Raw genomic sequence first — 10,000 nt, forward strand, 5'->3', positions numbered from 1 at the left:
AAAACGGGGCTAACATTCGGCAAAGCATTCCAATTTGCTGAAGTGTGAACAGCTGTCAACCATTAATACACTTCCCCCTTGCTCACTCTTTTTCCCCCAGACTTAAAGGGTAACTATATCATGTCCAGAATGAAACTGAGTCCATCTTAAGCCAACCCCCAGCAATCAGCACAACACATGTTGTTCCCCAGTAATCGTCCTCTGCAAGTCCTGGGCGGCCGGGCAGAAAACCTCCAACCTCTAATCGAGCGCTGACACCTACCTCAGTGGGAGAAAGCTGGCCAAGTCGGTGCCTTTGTCTTGTGAGAGGCATTACAGAAGTGGCATCTGGCCTGGTTTTTTCGGATGGGGAATGAAAGGTACCAAAATGGAGGCTGATGGTAGGTGGGCGGGTGGGAGAGTGAGGCGGGAGGGGGGAGGGGGGGGGGGGTGGTTTGGTGAGACGCTCAGTCACAGAAGCCATCAGAGTTACCTGGTGGCCTGCCTGGGGAGAGAGGGAGGGAGAGAAGGGGAGGAGAGAGTCGCCTGTTGGGCAGATAGAGCTCTGCCTCCCCTGTATCTCTCATTCCCAGGTCCAGGTAGAGGCACAGCGGCTGAATACTAATGAGATAATGAAAAGCAGCCTGCTCCATTTGGAGGCTCAGGCTCAGGAGCTCCCCTCATTGGAGGAATGGGGGAACAGGGATGTGCTGCCCAGCTGGGCGAGAGGAGAGGACAAATAGGGAGGCAAAAAAAAGGAGGGAAAAATCCTCCATAGCACTTTCCACTCCATTAATTTTGGCTCGCTGTCCTCTCCTTTGATGTCTGTGTCCCGTTGCCACCCTCTGTGGGATAGCCGACCCTTACCTTTTCTTCCTATTAGCTACCGGTGTGAGAGCCACACTCCTCAGCTCTGGTTAGTTGCACAGAACAGGCCGTGGGTAGAGGAAAGGAGGCACAAAATGGCTGACGTTAAGCTCTTGACAGGCTTGAGATGATACAATTTGGAGTGTTCCGCTTGAAACTGCCTCCCTGAGGTTTGTTGCAGCTAGTAGACATCTTCATTATCTTCGGATGGGCTGATAATGATTTAACAATGAATTCACACTGGAATATTAAATATAGTTGTGTAAACTAAAATGAGTGTTAACGACTAAAAAGACAGTATTTCCCTCAGACATCAACAAACAGTGTACCCACATATATTGCTGGGAATCCAATTCTAATCTATTCAGGGAATTAAACTATTCTTTTGTATTCTATTCTGCTGTACAGGTAGAGAACAAGACCCAGTGGGAAGAAAAAGTACAATTTCGGTTTACTTTTTCCACCACTTAACCTTTTGACATATAATCTTCAAACAGCAAGCTAGCAATGTCATTTCACTGGGCATAAAATTGCTTTTGAGTCCAAAAAACATCTTCCCTTGTTTTCTTTCGACCATTTGTTGTGGTTGAAGTCAGAGAAAATGCAGGTAGATTGATGTTCAGGTTTGAATCTTTTTTTTCTTTGTATTCAGTTCATCCCCAGTGGGCTAATACTAAAAGCAAGTTATTTACTGCAAAAGACTGAACAACAAAATGTTCTATGGAAAATCCGGTGTACTCCCTTTCTTGACTTACAGATGACTACAGTAACAGTAAACTCACATACATGTACTATATCACCTAAAGATATATAGGATACAAAATCAGTAAACACTGGAAAATGTTAAATCTACATAAATGGTAATTCAGCTGAAAGACTCAGTGGTTTAAGATACTGTATTCATACAGAGTTTAGCTTCAGTGGTTTGGACTAGTTGGACTGCTGATCGTACACACATACACATGCTTCCCCATTTCACTACCCAGTGGATTTAAATCAGCGCAGAGCTATCAAGACAATTACACCTTTCGAATTGTCTGCGGCTGCAATTTGTGCTAGGGTTCATTGATCGAAACTTCCACAAAAGCCAGTTTAATGCCTGTTAACAAAAATAAAGCAGTTTAATGCCTGTTGACTTATCACTGTTTGAACACTGTGGCAAACAGACAGACAGTGTTTTGTCATTTTACCCATGAATTCTTTCAAGTCATACCTATACATTTCTTGAGCTATTCTGTCCACATATGTTTGGCTGGGGAAGAGATCGAATCTGTGGTAATTTATTTTTCTTCTGTAATTTGCAGGACACTCAGTGATAGTAATTTGACAACGATTGATTTTGTGTCCTCCTTGTAAAGCCATTGTCATTTCTTGAGTAATTACAGGTTAGGGTGCAGCCTTATCGACTACCCCGCTCTCCAAATGCTTAACGTGAACGCCACAGCAAGCTCACAACCCGTTCAATAAACAGTTACCAGATCAGGCCTGCCTCGTTTCCATGGCAGTGAACAGGGGGAGAGAGGTGTCTGTGATTTGCTCGCTAGTCAATGTTCCTCTGCAAATAGCCTTGGGTTGTGAAAATCGGATGTCTCACCACCAATAGTTGTGGAATGGGCCAAAAGGATGAGATACTCTAATTCATTCTACATTCATTTTATTGGCTAGAGGTTTCTGATCCCAGGCTATATTTGAGAGAGACAATGTGAATAGGGGAATTTCCCAAGTGTTTTCATACCACAATGATGTATACAACGATTTTGGTTTTGCTTTGAAATTAATAGATTAGAGAATTATTAGATTAGATAAGATATTTTTTTTCTAATATTACTGTTTTAGTAGCCCATATGGGCTGGTCATCACTGAGGTACAATGACACCAAAATGGGGGCGGCTGTGGCTCAGCAGGTAGAGCCGGCATCTAATGATCGCAAGGTTTGCGGTTCGATCCCCGGCTCCTCCTGTCCACGTGTCGAGGTGTCCTTGGGCAAGACACTGAACCCCAAATCGCTCCCAATGAGCGGGTAGCTTGCTGCTATTGCTGCCTGTGTTGTAACATAGTAATTAGTCAAGTAATTACATATTAGTAATATGAATAACACACTGTGGAAAAATACTTGTATGATCACTTTGTGATTGCATAGTAATAGGTTAATTGTGTTATTACACCAGTGTAATGTGGGGCATATTTTATACAATGTTGTTATTACAGTAATTACAGTGTTGTTACACAGACCTAAGAGTGACTATTTCCCAGGTATTGCTAATTAATTTGCTGTCCTCAGGAGGCCCTTTTTCCTTTAATTTCATTAATTTCCCCTCAGCCAGTTTAGAAAACATTGTCTGAGGCATTTCTCTCGAGGGCTCCAAACAAAAAACAACAAAAAAAAAGCTAAAACCGATCACGGTAAATGTGGACTCTCAGCGGTGGTCTAACCCATTCAGACCTCTCATGTCGGTGGCTACTACTGTCAAACAGAGCACAGTTCTGACAGGATGATGTGATGTGTGTGTCCCCATGATCCTCCCCAGCATGTATTGTGACCGCAGGCCCTTTTAGGGTGACAGGCATGAGGGGTGCTGAAGCGATGCCAGCCTCTCTGGGAGGAGAGGAGAGAAGGAGAGAGGAGAGAAGGAGAGAGGGAGAGAAGGAGAGAGGGAGAGAGGGAGAGAAGGAGAGAGGGAGAGAGGGAGAGAGGGAGAGAGAGAGAGAGAGGAGAGAGGGAGAGAGGGAGAGAGGGAGAGAGGGAGAGAGGGAGAGAGGGAGAGAGGGAGAGAAGGAGAGAGGGAGATGCGTGTTCTGTTCTCTGCAGGCCCAGTCATCCATACTGAAATTTGCCCTCACTGATCTCAGCATCCATCTCTGGCTCTGGTCTATCTCTCTGCCTGTCTGTCTCTCTCTCTCTCTCTCTCTCTCTCTCTCTGTCGTTTCTCACCATCATCATACTTATCTCTCTCTCTCTTCCTTTATCTGCCGGAGTATCTCTTTGTCTCTCTCTCTCTATGCAGACCTCTCTCTCTCTCTCTCTCTCTCTCTCTATCTCTACACTAGAGATAACACTATTTCTCTGGCTGTTTCTATTTCTCTCTTGCTCTTCCTTTCTCTCTCTCTATCTCTCTCTCTCCCTTCATCCATGCTCATCTAAAATTAATGCCCATTCTTCTACAATCCTGTATAATTCCTAGACAATAAAAACACTGGGGGTATTTCGTTTTATTTCCAATAGCTACACTAATCTGTTATGTAACTCTCTGAATCTCTGTGTGCTGTACAAGGTGTTGTACAACATGACCTTTTTTGAGTGGGTTTGACTCTCAGAATCAAAGAGCTATTGGACCAAGCCAGTTTGAAATGTGTGTTGCGATGTGCCATGGCCTCGGTTCAGATGAGCACTGTTTCAGGTGAACAGCTCTTGCCCTCTGTGGGCTTGTTGGGCTTCAGAGAGAGATGTCAGGGAAGGGAAGGTGTGTGTGTCTGTGTGTGTGTGTGTGTGTGTGTGTGTGTGTGTGTGTGTGTGTGTGTGTGTCTATGTGTGTGTGTGTGTGTGTCTGTGTGTGTGTGTGTGTGTGTGTGTGTGTGTGTGTGTGTGTGCGTGCGTGCGTGTGTGCATGTGTGTGTGCATACGCTGTGTGTGTGTGTGTGTGTGTGTTTGAGTGCTGTAATAGAAAGAAATAGATGTAATTTTCAATCATGGATAACCATGAACCAAGGGTAAAGGGTCAGACTGCTTTTTAGTCAAGGATGATCCAGCTAACAATACAGCGCACACACACACACACACACACACACACACACACACACACACACACACACACACACACACACACAGCCGGGTTCCAAGCAAGGCTTCGTCTTTGCAAATGCCATTCTCATTCACGGCTAGTGAACTGAAGGTCACTGGTGTTACAAAGAACCAAAGAAACACCCTTTCAAGAAGTCCTCCTTGCTCTTTCTTCTTTTTCAAGACTCTCTAACGATTCACCATTCTTTAGGAGTGAGATAAATAGTCATGTACCCTACTGGCCAAACATGATTACTCCTATCTCAGACACAATCTCTCTCGCCTATGATTCTCTACACATGGTAGAACGAGATAAGCTCACTCTACCCTCCTATGGTCTAATTCATCCTTCAAGCAGTCGGAACCTGAGGGCAATGTGATAGATGATGAATGCACTGTGTTGTTTTTGACTGTGAGGATACCGAGAGAGAGAAAGAGAGGCAGAGAGAGAGAGAGAAAGAGAGAGATAGAGAGGCAGAGACAGAGACAGAAAGAGAGACAGAGACGGAGAAAGAAGTAGAGAGAGAGCAAGGCAAAGAGATGGGCAGGGAGAGAGAGAGAGAGGCAGAGAGAGAGAGAGGGAGTCTATTGGATGCAAAGTGGGGACTCGTAGGACGGTGAAATCCCCAGGTTTGACTTACCGCTGTGGTTTTTGACAAGATGGAGGCTGGAGGTGTATCAAATGTACTCCACATTCCTGTGATAGACTAAATGCTAAAGGGTTTGTCACGGTAGCCATTTGTTTTGATACACCCTCAGCGTCTGCCCGTGGACCCCTGCTGGTCATTCTCTGGTTAGCCCAGTGAGCCGACTGACTGTCACCACGCCAGTGTTTGTTTGGATTGAAACATTGCCATAAGAGCACTGACATTTGGATATTGTTTTGACTGTGAGAGAAATTGGAAACACACAAGCAGATACAGAGATACACACACCCACCCACTCACAAAATGAATTGGTGGGACCATATGTGATTTTGAGAATCTCATTCGCCACATCGCTTAGTTCTACGGCTTTTATGGCAAGAGTTAAGGGTCAGACCGCTGATGTCATTCGGATGTTCCCAATGGGACGTTTGGGAACAGAAGAATGCTTTCAGTCTACTATCAACACATCAGCATTCCCTCAGGTGCCCCATTCAAATGGCAGAGCTAATCTTGTATTGAACAACTCTATTGTTTGTTGAAACATCCAGTACAAGGTCACTTCTAGAGTCACCTTTAGGTACTATAGGAACCTTTCAGGCAGGCGCTGTTCCTGCTCTCTTATTAGTTATAGACAGAATTTCACTTCATTAACACCTGGTTCAGCTGTGCACTGTGCCGCTACTCTTATTGGTTTTTAGACAGAATTAAATTTCATTATCCGCCCGAGAGCCTCCGAATGAGCACCACCAATAAAGACATCCACACAGGGATGAGAACAAAGGAAAAGCAAGGAAGAGGAAAAAAGAGAGAGAAAGGGGAGGGAGGGAGAGAGAGATCCAGTGAGAGAGGGGAAAAGAGTGGCGTTCCGGCTTCACGTCACATCATGGGTGCTTCGGTTAACACCTGGGCCCCGCTCCATCCCTCCATCCCTCACCCCTCAAACAGCAGGACGTAGTGCGGCCCATTGCCGGGGGGGGGGGGGGGGGGGGGCGGGCTGTCTCTGGCTGCCACTGCATATACCCGTCTGGATCAAAGGCACCGGGGAGTGCTGCAAGGTGCTTATTAACCCCCGCTGCCACCTCCCCCCCACCCCGATCCCATCCTACCCATCTCCCCTCACGCCCCCCATACCCCGCCCCATGCTAGCCACTCTCTACAACCTGAACACTTCTGGTTTAGGGTTGTTTTTTTTCGTTTCCTCTGAAATAAAAGCACAAGAAAGAGAGGAGGTGGGGAACACACATCAAACAGCCGTTGGCCAAGTCTTGTACGGAGATCCGGTACGGGTTGGAGCGAGGCGGCGTCCCCACCGCCTCAAAGTGTGATGTTATCCAAGTCAGAGATTCATCAAGGGAGTGTGTTTGCCTCTGTTGCTGCTGCTGCTGTTGTTGCTGCTGCTGCTGCTGCCAAAAGTATCGTTAAGCTGTTCATGTCTCGCACCTCTACCTACTGTAATTCTGTGTCAACCGCTGCAGTCAATATATTATTTACCCCCACCCCCCACTCCCCCATTCACCATGAAACAGCATCAAAATGTCTTTGTCTCCGTCCTCTGGGGAAAGAGTGACATCATCCACTGCAGCATCACACATCACAGGCGTTTCTGACAGTTTCAACACACTGACGCCTAAAGTGTTGTGACACCCCAGAGTGTCTGAGCAACTCTCTCCAAATGTTAGCAGCGGGGTGCGAAGAGTCACATGCAGTAAGCAGGCTTGTCTTGTTTTGTTTTGTTTTCTAGTTCATTTGAATTAGTCGCATTGGTACAGTATATTGTGAACAACCTCCTGTTTCAAGAAAAGATGGCAATTACATTTACATGTTTGGCATTTAGCAGACGCCTTTATCCAAAGCGACTTACAACATTTGACTAAGTAAGTGAATCATCTATCCACCAGTCATAGCAGGAAAAAGTCATAGTTCGGGCCAGGGGCCATTGGCAGTCAAAATGCTAGGAGAAGGTAGAGAAACTGTATAGGGAAGTAGAGTGCATGTAGAGGTCTTAGGAGGGACAGTTAAATGAAAAAGATGAATACCTCGCAGTCAGAATTGCATGGACAAGAATGACGTTTAGAAATAATAAGATATGATGATGATATGTATGTATTCAATGCGTAAATATGACTCAGTACAGTCTCATGGACAGAGAGTTTCTACTGTACTACGTATAGAAAGCAGGGGGTGGTTAGATACCTTTCCTCATTCCTCATTCCATGCATTACAAGGAGCCCGCCCTCCAATGTCTACCTCCACCAGCCTCCCCTGATAGAATGCCCTTCATATAAAGTAGTAGAAAATATTCCCTCCAGTCTCACAAGGAAACAGGCAGTCAGGGCGGCACTCATCCTGGGGGGCCTCACACATCACGGTAGTAATGATCTCATATGTATGCAATGTCCTCCTCAAATCTATGTCATCAGGGAGGAACCTATATCCCTGACAGGTTTGCTGTGGCGCAAATTCCCTCTTTTATTTCACTCGATACCTAGCGCTTGCACTTTCCCTCAAAATTGTTGCTAAACTGACTGGTTCCTTGGCCCTTGAAATGTAAGAGCAGGTCTTGTCCAGTGGGAAAACGGAAGGTGAATTAACTCTCACTTTGGTTCAGTGTCTGAGTCTGTTGAAAGATGCAACAAGCTACCTGTTTAACAATTTTGATCTTTTTCTCCTTTTGGTTATTATGGGTGAATGAATTGATGTGGGTCGAAATGTATTGTGTTGTTGAAGACATGAATGCACACACATCTACAGACTAACGCTTTCTTTGTGGTTGTTTTGTGTCTGTACCTTTCACGGGCACATGGGTGTACTGATGATCAAATTGTGATGGATGTATTTGCTAGACAAAATTGGAAATCATGCTTTGCTCAAGTACAGTAGGCCATTGAGTATTTCATTTGCTCTGAACCTTGGCTTGCCAGGTTTCAAAATTAAACCTACAACTAAAGTGACTAAACATACCTGTGAATATCATCATAACAATTCCTAACGTTTTTCTTAATAAACAAGGCTAAACAGCTTTTATAAATCGGTGTCTAAATGTGGATGATGACTAACTGTTGCAGTTGCAAAGTTGCCGACTGTTTTAAACTGTTCTCTAAACTTTCAAACTTTAAAGGCAACAGCGAAAATGAGCGCAGTCAAATGGCTAATAAGAAAATCCCGTTCAAATATACCCGTCCGTTGGAAGATGGGCCGCAGGAGAAAGGTAACCTCTACCAGAATTTACTAGAATGTTTTGATTTTCTTGTCATGTCATTGGCTTGTTTCCCCTTAATCCTCTCAGAATGAATAACAAACCCTTTTGAAACCCCCTTAAACAATAAGTAGCCTAAAATTACTTTTAATTTTGTTTTGTTCACTTTTTCGTTTCATTATTATTTTATTTTTTTGTTACAACTGTAGTGTCATTGCCTTTTTTGTCATCCCTGTTTAAACGACATTGAAGCATTAACACTAAGCAGTTAAAGGGACTGGGAGGGAGACTTGTAATTCATTAGGCCATAAACAATGCATGGACAAGTATGTGCTTGTTTAAAGTCTTATCCTTAATCCTCCCAAAATTGCTCTCTGACAGCAGATCCCCTGCTACATCACTAGGTCCATTGTCTGGATGAACAGTTAGCTCATCCCTGCTCACATCTCAAGCAATCTTTGAGGACAAACTAACCAAAGGGGTTACAAACATCCCTCTTGTTTTTCCTGATAGAGAGGTAATTGCTGGCTATTGTTTAAGTCTGTGAAACCCAGCAATAGGCCTGTCAGTGTTCATTCTGCCCTGAAATAGTCTGCATTCCCAAGCAGTCTACTACCCTGTGATTATCTGGTCGCTACCTCTTTACTGCTTATTGCAATGGGACGATGCAATGGAGAATTGTGGTCCCGTTCCATTTTGCACTGGATTTCCTGCTTGGAATAATATCATTATAAAATGCATTTAAAGGTCATTGCCAAAACCTCCTAAGATGATTATAAAGTCCCTTTAACAATCTCTAAAACACAAACCCGTCTGAAATCCCATTAGTTGTGTTACATGCATGAGTCAACATGATATTTCTTTTTTTTATGTGTGAGATATAAGATTTCTTTCCCTGTCATTTCATGCCCAATGTATTGTAATTGTGAATGTGACAAATGTAATAACCCTGCAGTGATACGTGTGTGTTAAAGAAATTAGATTTCCAATTAAGATTCACGGATTTCCAATAGTTTATTTATATGTTTCATTTCGAAAGTAATGCATGAGCAATGTGTTTTGACTGTGATATTTAGTTCCTAGGTAATGAAGTTTACTGTGGATGTCAACGACAGGAATAAGAGTGAATTGCTTACACTTTATCATAATATTGCAACGGTCTCTTTCAATCATCAGTTCACTGGCTTTAAAGAGTAGTTGGATAACTCAATTTTACAGTCATTTTTCCATTGGTATTAACCTGGTAATTACTAGGATAATCTGTTCTTTTAGTTGGTACTTTGTTGTACTTAAGAGGTGTCCAGAGGTGCTTGTTTTGATGAATCCCAATGAAGCATACAATCATTTCCCTTGTTATTAATGTTATTACCACCTTTCCATTGCATTTCTACCAGATAGATACCATACCATAAGATAACATGTACAGTAGGCCTAACTAAGTGGTTGAATGGATCACAAGCAATATGAGTATGTCCACCGTAACCATCCCCCCTCCTCCCCTCTCTCCCAGGCCGGCAGCTAACCATCTTCAAC

General features: G+C 43.9%; 1 protein-coding gene across 1 annotated transcript in view; it reads left to right on the top strand.

Annotated features, from left to right (window-relative positions):
* nrxn3b (neurexin 3b) overlaps positions 1 to 10,000 on the top strand; it is a gene marked incomplete at both ends in the record, with an annotated part of 231,970 nt that overhangs the window by 197,219 nt on the left and 24,751 nt on the right. The window contains 2 exons of the mRNA XM_080550520.1: positions 8,390 to 8,479; positions 9,978 to 10,000. The exon at positions 9,978 to 10,000 is cut by the window's right edge and continues 291 nt beyond it. Of these exons, the coding sequence (XP_080406646.1) occupies positions 8,390 to 8,479; positions 9,978 to 10,000 (113 nt within the window). The remainder of the gene's footprint in view (positions 1 to 8,389; positions 8,480 to 9,977) is intronic.

This window comes from Nansenia antarctica, assembly GCF_963989245.1.
Source record: "Nansenia antarctica genome assembly, chromosome: 1".
Lineage (NCBI taxonomy): Eukaryota > Metazoa > Chordata > Actinopteri > Argentiniformes > Microstomatidae > Nansenia > Nansenia antarctica.